The 13,404-nt window shown below is 37.4% G+C and overlaps 1 protein-coding gene across 1 annotated transcript in view; it reads right to left on the bottom strand.

Annotated features, from left to right (window-relative positions):
- Positions 1-215: 215 nt before the first annotated feature.
- WDR64 (WD repeat domain 64) overlaps positions 216-13,404 on the bottom strand; it is a 149,502-nt gene continuing 136,313 nt past the window's right edge. The window contains exons 25-28 of the mRNA XM_060010641.1: positions 11,792-11,897; positions 9,009-9,089; positions 8,064-8,177; positions 216-299 (exon numbers count right to left, since the gene is read on the bottom strand). Of these exons, the coding sequence (XP_059866624.1) occupies positions 216-299; positions 8,064-8,177; positions 9,009-9,089; positions 11,792-11,897 (385 nt within the window). The remainder of the gene's footprint in view (positions 300-8,063; positions 8,178-9,008; positions 9,090-11,791; positions 11,898-13,404) is intronic.

Genomic DNA, 13,404 nt, shown 5'->3' with positions numbered 1-13,404 from the left:
CTGGATGTTGCTGCTTGCATGGTATTCAGAGATGAGACCATCTGAAGACCCTGAGTAATCTTTTCCATCAATAGGATGGCCTGAGGATACAGAGGTTGGTGACAATATCTGATAGACCCTCACTTTCATCCTGAAATAAAGACTGGAGTATCACTGAGACCTTGCCATTTGAAGTGCAGCTCAGGCAACAGCAGCCACTTCTGATTTTTCTCTCTTTACTTGGGGATAGCTGGGAAGAAAGAAGAAGTCAGGTTTATCTGTGGGACAAGATTTCCTTTCAGACTTCTCCTCCGTTGTACCTGTGAAATAAAGGACAGGTCAGTTAGTAACTGCATTATATGACAAACACAATTTTTTAGAGTCAATCTGTACCACTAATTTTTATGAAGATTTTAATCCTCCTAAAGGATTAAAGGAAGAAAGTTTAGTTATTTACTTAGCTACCCTGTGTGCCTCCTGGGTAAAAATGTGTTAAAAAAAAAATAGGAGGTGAGGCTCCAGCAGCTCATGGTGGAAGAGCAAAGGCTTTAGAACTACTTAACTCTGGAATTATCCATTCTTGCGATTCTCTGTCTAATCTGCAAAGGGTTGGGGGTTGGTTAAAATAAAAGAAAACAAAGAAGCTTGTTAGGTTGTTGTAATATTAATATCATGAGTCCATTGTCTTATAAAAAAATAAAATCAAGTGATGATCCCACAAATGAGAAAAATTGTTACTTTTGAATTAGATATTTTTAGAAAACATGCATATAAAAAGTTAAGCTTGTTTGGTTTCAAAATTTAGATCAAGAGGTGTCTAAATTTGTCAGAGAGGAAGCAAGATGGTGGAGTAGAAGTACCTAAGCTCACCTCTTCTCATGAAAACATCAAAATCACAACTAACTGCTGAAAAACCATCAACAAAAAACCTGGAATCTACCAAAAAGATACTCTACTTTCATTTCAAAGACAAAAAAGCCACAATGAGACAGTAGGAGGGGTGCATCTGTGATACAATCAAATACCATACTTTCCACAAACTGGAAAATAATTAAATCACAGAGGTTTTCCCACAGGAGTGAGAGTTCTGAGCCCCACATCAGGCATCCCAGCCTGGGGGTCTGGCATCAGGAGGAGGATCCCCAAGAGCATTTGGCTTTGAATGCAAATGGGATTTGATCACAGCAACTCCACAGGACTGGGGGAAACAGAAACTCAACTCTTGGAGGGCAAACGCAAGGTCTTGTGTGCACAAGGACCCCAGGGGAAAAAAGCAATGACTTCATAGGAACCTGGGCCAGACCTACTAGCTGGCCTTGGAGGGTCTTCTGGGGAGGTGGGGAAGGCTGTGGCTCACTGTGGGGACAAGGACACTGGTGGCAGAGGTACTGGGAGATATTCATGGATATGAGCTCTCCTGGAGGCTGCCATTTTGACACCAAGTCCTGGTACCACCCAACAGCCCGTAGGCTCCAGTGCTGGGATGTCTCAGGTCAAACAAACAATGGGGCAGGAACAAAGCCCCACTGATCAGCACACAGGCTGCCTAACGTCTTCCTGAGACCACAGCCCCCTCTAAACACACCCCTTGACACAGCCCTGGCCACCAGAGAGACAAGACCCAACTCCATTGACCAGAGGATAGGCACTGGTCCCTCCCACAAGGAAACCTGCCCAAGCCTCTTAGAACAGACTCAGTCACCAGGGAGCAGACATCAGAAGCAAGAGGAACTACAGTCCTACAGCCTACAGAATGGAGACTGCAAACTGAAAGCTAGACAAAATGAGATGGTAGAGGAATATGTTCCAGATGAAAGAACAAGATAAAACCTCAGAAGAACAACTAAGTGAAGTGGAGACAGGCAACATACCCACCCAAAAATTCAGAGTAATGATAGTAAAGATCATGCCAGATCTCGAAAAAGAATGGAGGAGTAGACCAAAAAGACACAAGAAATGTTTAACAAAGAGCTAGAAGACATAAAGAAAAAACAAACAGATTTGAACAATACAATAACTGCAATGAAAAATACACCAGAAGGAATCAATAGCAGAATAAATGAGGCAGAAAAAATGGATTAGTGAGCTACAAGACAGACTGGTGGAAATCACTGTCACAGAACAGAATAATAATAAAAAAAAAAAGAATGAAAAGAAATGAGGACAGTTTAAGACATCTAGGAGAACATTAAATGCACAGACATTAACATTATAGGTGTCCCACAAGGAGAAAAGAGAAAGAAAGGGCCAGAAAAGCTATTTTAAGAGATAATAGCTGAAAACATCCCTAATATGTGAAACAGTCAGCCAAGTCCAGGAAGTGCAGAGTCCCAGGCAGGATAAACCCAAGGAGGAGCACAGTGAGACATATATCAATTGAATTGACAAAAATTAAAGAAAGATAGAAAATATTAAAAGCAACAAGAAAAAAGCAACAAATAACATACAAGGGGATCCCCATAAGTTTCTAGAGCAGAAACTCTGTAGACCAGAAGAGAGTGGCATGATATAGTTAAACCTATATATAGGTTTAAAGGGAAAAAGGGAAAAAACTATAACCAAGAAAACTCTACCCAGCAAGGCTCTTGTTCAGATATGATGGAGAAATCAAGCTTTACAGACAAGCAAAAGGTAAGAGAATTCAGCACCACCAAACCAGCTTTACAACCAATGCTAAAGGAACTTCTCTAGGCAGAAAAGAAAAGGCCACAACTAGAAACAAGAAAATTACAAGTGGAAAAGCTCACCATTAAAGGCAAACATACAGTAAAGGTAGGAAATCATACACACACAAATATGATATCAAAATGAGCAATCATAAGAGGAGAGGACAAGTGCAGAATATTGGAAATGCATCTGAAATTTAAGAGACCAGTAACTTAAAACAATCTTGTTTATATAGAGACTGCTATATCAAAACCTGATGATAACTGCAAACCAAAAATCTACAATAGATATACAAACAAAAAAGAAAAAGGAATCCAAACACAACACTAAAGATAGTCTTTAAATCACCAGAGAAGAGACCAAAAGAGGAAGGGAAGAAAAAAGACCTACAAAAGTAAATCCAAAACAATTAACAAAATGGCAACAGGAACATACATTTCGATAATTACCTTAAACATAAATGGATTAAATGCTTCAGCCAGAGAACTTAGACTGGTTGAATGGATAGGAAAACAAGACTCAAAAATATGCATTCTATAAGAGACCCACTTCAGATCTAGGGACACATACAGACTGAAAGTGAGGGGATAGAAAGAGATATTCCATGCAAATGGAAATCAAAAGAAAGCTAGAGTAGCAATACTCATATCAGACAAAATAGACTTTAAAATAGAGACTGCTATAAGAGACAAAGAAGGACACTACATAATGATCAAGGGATCAGTCCAAGAGAAGACGTAACAATTGTAAATATAGATGCACCCAACATAGGAACACCTCAATATATATGGCAAATGCTAACAGCCATAAAAGGAGAAATCAACAGTAACAAAATAATAGTGGGTTGGGGGACTTCCCTGGTGATTCAGTAGTAAAGAATCTGCCTTCCAATCCAGGGGACAGAGGTTCAAGCCCTGGTTGGGGAACTAGGATCCCACATGCTGCAGGGCAGCTAAGCCCACATGCCACAACTACTGAGGTAGCGTGCCTTAACTAGAGAGCCTGTGTGCTGCAAACTACAGAGCTCACATGCTCTGGAGCCTGTGCACCACAAGTAGAGAAGAGAAAACCCGCATGCCACAACTAGAGAGAAGCCTGCACGCCGCAACAAAAGACCCCGCATGCCTCAGCGAACTAAGCGCAACTAACCTCAGCGCAACTAAGACCCAATGCAGCCAAAAAATAAATAAATGAATAAATAAATAAACAATAGTGGGGGACTTTAACACCCCACTTTCATCAATGAACAGATCATCCAGACAGAAAATCAATAAAGAAACACAGGCCTTAAATGACACATTAGAACAGATAGACTTAATTGATATTTATAGAGCATTCCATCCAAATGCAGCAGAATACACATTCTTTTCAAGTGCACATGGAATATTCTCCTGGATAGATCACATGCTGGGCCATAAAAACGCCTTCATAGATTTAAGAAAATTGAAATAATATCGAGCATCTTTTCCAACCACAACACTTTGAGACTAGAAATCAACCACAAGAAAAAAAGTACAAAAAAAAAATAACACAGGTGGAGGCTAAACAATATGCTACCAAACAACAAATGGATCACTGAAAAAATCAAAGAAGAAATAAAAAAATGCCCAGAGACAAATAAAAATGAAAACATGATGATCCAAAACTTATGAGACACAGCAAAAGAAGTTCTAAGAGGAAAGTTTATAGCAATAAAATTGTACCCCACAAAAGAAGAAAAATCTTAAATAACCTAACCTTACACGTAAAGCAACTGGAGAAAGAAGAACAAACAAAACCCAAAGTTAGTAAAAGGACAGAAATCATAAAGACCAGAGCAGAAATAAATGAAATAGAAATGAAGAAAAGAATAGAAAAGATCAATGAAACTAAAAGCTGGTTCTTTAAAAAGATAAACAAAATTGATAAAGCTTTAGCCAGACCCGTCAAGAAAAAGAGGGAGAGGGCTCAAATCAATAAAATTAGAAATGAAAAAGGAGAAGTTACAATGGACACCACAGAAATACAAAGGATCATAAGAGACTAGTACCAGCAACTATATGCCAATAAAATGGACAACCTAGGAGAAATGGACAAATTCTTAGAAAGGTAAATCTCCCAAGACTGAACCAGGAAGAAATAGGAAGTATGAACAGACCAATCACAGGTACTGAAATTGCAACTGTGATTTAAAAACTTCCAACAAACAAAAGTCCAAGAACAATGGCTTCATAGGTGAATTCTACCAAACATTTAGAGAAGAGTTAACACCTATCCTTCTGAAACTATTCCAAAAAATCTCAGAGGAAGGAACACTCCCAAACTCATTCTATGAGTCACCATCACCCTGATACCAAAACCAGACAAAGTTACCGCAAGAAAAGAAAATTACAGGCCAATATCACTGATGAACATACGTGCGAAAATCCTCAACAAAATACTAGCAAAGTGAATCCAACAATACATTAAAAGGATCATACACCATGATCAAGTGAGATTTATTCCAGGGATGCAAGGATTTTTCAATATCTGCAAATTGAACATTGTGATACACCACATTAACAAAATGAAGAATAAAATCCATATGATCATCTCAGTAGATGCAGAAAAAACTTTTGACAAAATTCAACACCCATTTATGATAAAAACTCTCCAGAAAGAGGCATAGAGGGAAACTACCTCAACATAATAAAGGCCATATATGACAGACCCACAGCTAACATTGTGCCTAAAGATGAAAAGCTGAAATCATTTCCTCTAAGATCAGGAACAAGACAAGGATGTCCACTCTCTCCACTTTTACACAACATAGTTTTGGAAGCCCTAGCTAAAAATAAACTCAAAACAGATTAAAGGCCTACATGTAAGGTTGTATACCATAAAACTGTTAGAGGAATATGTAGGCGAACCAACTTTGACATAAATCACCACAGTATCTTTTTTGATCCACCTCCTAGAGTAATGGAAAAAAAACAAAAAATAAACAAATGAGACAATTAAACTCAAATGCTTTTGCACAGCAAATGAAACCATAAATAAAATGATAAGATGAACACAGAATGGGAAAAAATATTTGCAAACAGTGTGACTGACAATGGATTAATCTCCAAAATTTACAAACAGCTCATGCGGCTCAATATCAAAAAATTAAACAAACCAATCAAAAAATGGGCAGAAGACCTAAATAGACATTTCTCCACAGAAGACATAATGATGGCCAAGAGGCACATGAAAAGATGCTCAACATCACTAATTATTAGAGAAATGCAAATCAAAACTACAGTGAGATATCACCTCACACCAGTCAGAATGGACATCATCAAAAAGTCTACAAACAATAACTGCTGGAGAGGGCGTGGAGAAAAGGGAACTCTCCTACACTGTTGGTGGGAATGTAACTTTGTTACAGCCACTATGGAGAACAGTCTGAATGTTCCTTAAGAAACTAAAAATAGAGCTACCATATGACCCAGCAATCCCACTCCTGGGCATATATCCCAAGAAAAACATGGTCCAAAAGGATACATGCACCCCAATGTTCATTGTGGTGCTGTTTACAATAACCAAGACATGGAAGCAACCTAAATATCCATTGAAAGATGAATGAATAAAGATGTGGTACATATATACAATGGAATATTACTCAGCCATTAAAAAGGAAGAAATAATACCTTTTGCAGCAACATGGATGGACCTGGAGATTATCATACTAAGTGAAGTAAGTCAGATAGAGAAAGAGAAATATCATGTGATGTCACTTATATGCAGAATTTAAAAAGAAAGATACCAATGAACTTATTTACAAAACAGAAACAGACTCACATGCTTAGAAAACAAACTTATGGTTACCAAATGGGAAAGGTTGTGGGGAGAGAGAAAATAGGAGGTTGGGATTAACATATACACACTACTATCTATAAAATAGATAATCAACCAGGACCTACTGTATAGCACAGGGAAATCTACTCAATACTCTGGAATAACCTATTTGGGAAAAGAATCTGAAAAAGAATAGATATATGTATATGTGTAAGCTAATCACTTTGTTGTACACCTGAAACTAACACAACAATGTAAATCAACTATACTGCAATACAAAATAAAAATTAAAAATAAAAATAGGGCTTCCCTGGTGGCGCAGTTGTTGAGAATCTGCCTGCCAATGCAGGGGACACGGGTTCGAGACCTGATCTGGGAAGATCCCACATGCCGCGGAGCAACTAGGCCCGTGAGCCACAACTGCTGAGCCTGCGCATCTGGAGTTTGTGCTCTGCAATAAGAGAGGCTGTGACAGTGAGAAGCCCGCTCATCACAATGAAGAATGGCCCCCACTCGCTGCAACTAGAGAAAGCCCTCACACAGAAAGAAAGACTCAACACAGCCAAAAATAAATAAATAAATAAATAAATTTAAAAAAATATGTCAACTTAATTAGAAAAGTAATTTGTTAAATTTAAATAAATAAATAAATAAATAAATAAAAATAAGGGAATTCCCTGGTGGTCCAGTGGTTAGGTCTCTGTGCTTCCACTGCATGGGTCACAGGTTTGATCCCTGGTTGGGTAACTAAGTTCCCACATGCCATGTGGTGTGGCCAAAAAATAAAAATAATAAAAATAAAAATTACTATATATTAGATCTTCCTCTTAATTTTTGATCAATTTTAATAACTAGATAAATGACCACATTTTAAGTTAGGCTTATATAAACTTCCTAGAACTAGTAGAAGAGTTTTAAGGTTTGAGTTTTTTAGGCTGTTTGGTTTAAGAGAATGAGCATGAAATTTGGAGTAAAATGTTGGCCTCAGGTTATCACTTAATTTTATGTGATCTTGGCAAGTCACTTAACCTCCCTTCTGGCTCCACTTTTTTCCAATTCTACAATGGGTATAACACTTTGTGTGATTTTTGTGAAAATCAAAAGAATCATTTATAAAAATACTATGTAAACTGTAAAGTTTTGTGTTAGTTTTCCTACTAATATTGGGGTGGCCAAAAAGTTTCTTCGGGGTTTTCTGTAAGACTTTACTTTTACTTTTTGGCCAACCCAGTATGTGGAAAGCATTCTCCTTGACTTGGCTGGTAAGCCAGAAACTTACTGATGTCTTGGCTCCTTCAGGCAGGTACAATAATGTTAGGAAGCAAGGATGGCTACACAGCCCTCAGATATGTCATGTCATACTGCCTAGCTTTTAAAATTAGTCAGTGAACCTAAGTCTGACATTAGCTCTCAGAAAGTTTTACTTTTTCAGGCTCAGAGGTCTTGTTTGATTTTTCTGTCTGTCCAGGAAATTCATGATTTCCATCTCACTAAGATAAAACACATGCATCCTGGAATATTTGTAAACCAAGTAGGAACTGAGATAATTTTAGACCCAGAAATAAGAAACAATCCAAACAGAAATGGGATACACTATGGAATTCTAAGTACTAACTCACTCTTTCATGTTGAACATGGCTTCCCTTCTTCTTTCCTGGAATGCCATCTGAAAAGTCCCTTTGTGCCTCTGAACCAATTAGTGGAAGAAATCTTAGACTAGTGGGGCTTGGTACCTAGAAGCCATAAACAAGGAGTTAGACATACTTAAAGTGCTAACTTCTGTAATGTGAATTCAAGGGTGGGGGATAGGGAGTGAGAAGATTCAACTGCTTTAAAATATACCCACCTTCCCAGGAGCCCACTATTAATTCTGATACTTTACCCTTAGCATCATCTGTAGTTTAAGTGTTTGATACCTGTAATAGGTATCAACATGTTCTTGGGAAAGAGAATTAACATTTTAAGAAACAATAGGTTAAGATTAAGTTGTAATATTTTGTCTTTGGTTTATTATTCTTGGTTAATTCTTTAATTTAACAGGTTATCTGGGTTGGAGACTTGAAGGATGAATAGGGATTTGGAGGGAAACAAGTGGTGGATGAGTTATGGGCAGAGGGGCAGCACAGGCAAAGTCACAGAAGAGGAAAGAACAGTGATGCTTAAGGAATGGTAAGTAATTTAGCATAGCTGGAGTACAGGGTACGTGGGAGAATGTGGTGGAAAGTGGGGTTATACAGTTCAGGCAGAGATCAGATCATGAGAGGTTTGTATGCCAGGCTAAAGGCATCTGGATTTTATCCTCTAGGTGATGAAGAGCCAGGGTAAAGTTTGAAATAGTTTTCTGTAGTATTGTTTAGTGTGGAATGACAGAGACAAGTGGTCAAGGCCATTGACAAACAGAACTGAAGACTTCTCTGGGATCGGACACAACATGTTTATGGAAGCATCATTCTGCTTGGTTATGTGATTTTCTCCAACCTTGCTTTTTAGCCCAGGGTCAGGGATGAGATGTCAGATTCCCTATTGTTCTGTAACCACTCTACTCTTAGATACCTCCAACTCACCCTATATATAGGCAGAGAACCAAAAACAATCCCTGCCTCTCTGTTTTCAGTCATGAAACCTTCCAAGGCATGTCTTCGAATCTGCAAAGCAGAGGAGTGAATGTTTAAGCAAAAGGGCACATTACATCAGTGGCAAAATTCCTGGATTCAAATTCTGTCACTTACTAGCTGCATGATCTTAAGCAAATTCTTTCCCTGTTGATGAGTTATGAGGATCAAATGCACATAGTGATGTGCTACTTAAATGTGAGTTAGTGCTATTGTTTTATTATTACTAATAACAATATGTCAAAAAGAAATTAACAGAAAAGAAGTGAATTGATAAATATTACACAATTGAGAATGAAAAGGAATGGGCAAAACAAAATTGCTAGTAGAAATCAGAGATTCCTTAGTAAAAGGTATTTTACCTCAAGCATTAACTCTTTGTTATTTTACCAACAAACTGAGAAGATAAAGGTGTGGTAAGAAGAGGGCATTCAGTTGTTTCAAGAGCTTTAAAACATTTCTAAAGACTTCCCCAAATTTATTTAATATTTCAGTTAAATTACTTAAAAATTTATCTCTTCAAATTGGAAGAAAATATTAAAAGTGAATACCAATCTTTATTTTTAGGTTGTGCTATTCAACAAAATTGAGGAATTTTTATATGCTATACATGTATCTTTGCCCATAAAGAGCTTATGATTTATTGGTGGAGGTGAGAAGCAAGAGTAAGTATACCAATAATTCTAGTTCAGTGTAGAACATGGTAAGTGAACATGTTATGAGACACAAAGCAAGAAGAGATTGGGGCCTTTGGGAAAAGTGGAATTAACATTTATTGAGTACCTACGATGTACCTCATATATATTTTCTCATTTAATCCTCACAAGAACTCTTTGAAGGATTAGATTATTAGTTATTAGAGAAAATAACATCTAAGATTAAACCTAAGTCTGTTACATTCCACAGCCAGTCCCTTTCCTGCCTGTCAGCCTGTCCTCTGGGAGAAACTGAGTTCCATTTGGACAGAAAGCTAGGGTTTATAAAAATTGTTTCATTTGGAAAGTGTTAAATATTTATTAAACATGAAGTTGATGCTGTGAAAGAATAATGACATAATGAACACTGCTCTGTTTTACAAATTGGAACAATACCCTCAACTTCGAGGTTTTCAGTGTGCCATTCCCAGTCCTTTTCATCTGCTCTCAAACATAATCTGAATGTTATATTCTTAATTCTCTTGCTTTTATTTATACAATTTTACCTTTTATGCTTTTTGCCAAAACAATATTTTATTTAGTTTTTCCTCTCCTCTATTTTTATCTAAATGAAATCGCTATATATGTATTCTTATGCAAAACTTTTCTCATTCAATAGTATGTCTCAAACACTCATTTGTGTAGGTGAGTGCTATTCTAGTTCATTTAGTTTTACTGTGCCATAGTATTTCAATTTATAAATATGCCATAATTTAGTTACCAGTTATACTGTTGATGAGCATTTAGGCTGCTTTCAGGTTTTTGCTGTTACAAACAATACTGCTCTGAGCTCTCTTGTTCCTGCCTCCCAAACACATGCTCAAGAATTTCTACTCAGCAGAGTATGCTTATTTTCAACTTTACTAGATAATGCCTGTCACATAATTTTCCAAAGTGATTCTAGCAGTTTACACTATTTCCACTAGCAGATTATTGTTCTGATTGTTCCAAATGCACACCAATTGTCAGACTTTTTGATATTTGCCAAGTTGGTGGCTGTAAAATGCTATCTTATAATATTATTGATGTGCATTTCCATGATTACTAATGAGGCTGAGCATCTTTTCATGTATTTATTGGTAATTTTTTTTCCTTTTGTGAAGCATCTATTCAAGTATTTGACTCTTTTTTAAATTGGACTACCTTTTCTACTTACTGATTTTTTCCTATTCTGGATACTAATACATAGTCAGTTACAGAGTAGGATGGACTTTGACAGAGAGAGATCATGGATATGGCAAGGGTACACCAGGTGGACTATAGGGATAGAATACTGAGAAAAATGTTCAGGAAAACAACAATTAGTCTGATTTACAGAGGGTTGGGCAACTGTAGGTTAGAAATGGGAGATAAGTTTGGTTTGTATTGTTGAAAATCTTGAGGAAATCCATTTTAATTAATTAATGCCAGACCTTAGCCTAAAGACTCATGCTATATCCGTTTTTTAGAAATTTTAGAAATTGAAATAGAATAAATAACAGTGTACATTTCTCTCCTGTTTCTGCACGGAAGAAAAGTGTGTCTATCTGTGATAAGCAGAATAATGGTAACCGAAGATATTCGCACCCTACTCCTCTCACCTGGAATCTGTGAATATATTGCCTCACTTGGCGAAAGAGACTTTGCAGATGTGGCTAAGGTTAAGAACCTTGTGATGGATTATCCAGGTGGGCCCAATCTAGTCACAGGAATTTTTAAAAGCAGCGAATATTTCCCACTGGTCAGAGAGACATGTGACCACAGAAGAATGGGCAGAGAGTTGCAACATTTCTGGCTTTGAAGATGAAGGAAGGGGACCACAAACTAAGGAGTATGAGATTCTCCCCTAGAGCCTCCAGAAAGGAAACAGCTCTGGCAACACCAGTAAAACCAGAGTCAGACTTTTGATCTACAGAACTGTGAAATAACTAATTTGTATTGTTTAAGCCACCAAGTTTGCAGGGATATGTAACAGCAGCGATAGAAAACGAATACACTGGGCACATCTAAATTCAAAAAAGCAAAAGCAAAAGTTTTTGTTTGTTTGTTTTTTAAGGTTACCTTGGGAGAAGAAAGAGAGTTAAAATACTTAAAATCATGTTCCACTTCAAAGGTCTTAGGAGGTGTACGCTTGAAGAGCAAAGACATCGAGCTCATTTTTTCCCATCTGCATATAAAGATACACATACACACATACACACAAAAACAGTTAAGGACATGCCCACGCCTTTTATTTTCTGCCTAATCAGCAAGTATCCATCATGTACTTCTTTGTCTGGGCCTCCAAATTCTCTTGGCTCCCATGGCACCAGTCCTAACCATGTGACCTTTGCACTTAACTCTTATTCCACTTGGCTTCCCAGATTTCCCTCCAAAGAAACCACAGAGATGTCTACTAAACCTGAACATTCCATGTAGTTAAATTCATTAATAGCCATTGGGGGGGAAAAAGAACGGTATAGTAAGGATGAGGAAATCTCTGGTATAAAACCAAAGTTTGATTTTTTTTTGTGACTCAGGTCAGCTCCCACTATAGTTAAAACTTACTTATGCATATATTTTAAAAGTTATAACCAAGTATTAAAACATTTTTTAAAGATAATAAGTAGTATGTTCTAAAATGCAGTACTTGTACAGAAGAAGGCCTGATTTGCTACACACAAGACATAATTATTTACTTATAACAAAATGTGAACACATATCCTACTTTAAGCTATCCCAAATATATCATATCATTTCAAACTTCTGTATCTATCATTTATATCTCTTGCGTCTGCTTGTAATGTTCTCCACTAGTCATTCTTTTTTTGTTCCACAATATCTTTTGAGTGCCTACTTTGTACTAAGTACTGAACTAAGAACTGGGTATATAAAGATGTATAAAACATGGTTCTTGTCCTCAAGGAACTCAGAGAATAATGAAGGAATGCATATTAACAAAATTAGAATATAGTGTTTTCAGTACTAAGATACATGGATGCTCAAGGCTCAGCAATTACCCGAGGAGATTGATCAACTTTGCTTGGTGAACTTTATCATATCCTGATGAGTCTTGGCTCTACTATACCACCTCTTACATTTTAGCCAGACTTCTTCCCCAGTGTTCCTTACTGCCCAGCTAAGGCAAGCCTTGAACACTGCAGTGGGATTTTGGCAGTCATTTGGAACCCTTGTTAATTGTTCCCAAACTGTTCCTGTTTTGCACCACATTCTGTGTGGTTTGTGACTCAGCTTCAATTCCTATTTACAGCCATTCTACCAACTTTTGGACTAGATGACGGCATTGTGTCTCCCCAGCTTTGACCCACTTAGGATTTCCCTAAAAGACCTTATTTAAGACAGTCCTCTCGGATTCTTCACACTTTGGACTCATCTTGTCAGCTATTCCAGCTCTGGTCTGCTGGATATTACCAGTCTAGGCAGTCTGGTCCTGTGAGGGCTAGACATTTAGACATCTATAATCTAGGTCTGAGCTTTGCTGATGTTGAAAGCTCAAATGAGCACCAATCTCTTCCATTATAACAAAGATTCAGCCATGGTCAAAACCAGGACTGAGCTTTGCAAAAGCATAAAACACATTTTGACCAATATTTTATTCTTTACTGGAGGACTATCCTCCCTCCCCTATGCCTTTAAGCATGCTCAAGTCTCCCCCACAAACAATCAAACACATG

The sequence above is a fragment of the Delphinus delphis genome, chromosome 1 (assembly GCF_949987515.2).
Source record: "Delphinus delphis chromosome 1, mDelDel1.2, whole genome shotgun sequence".
Taxonomy (NCBI): domain Eukaryota; kingdom Metazoa; phylum Chordata; class Mammalia; order Artiodactyla; family Delphinidae; genus Delphinus; species Delphinus delphis.
This window is presented reverse-complemented; position numbering and strand designations above follow the sequence as displayed.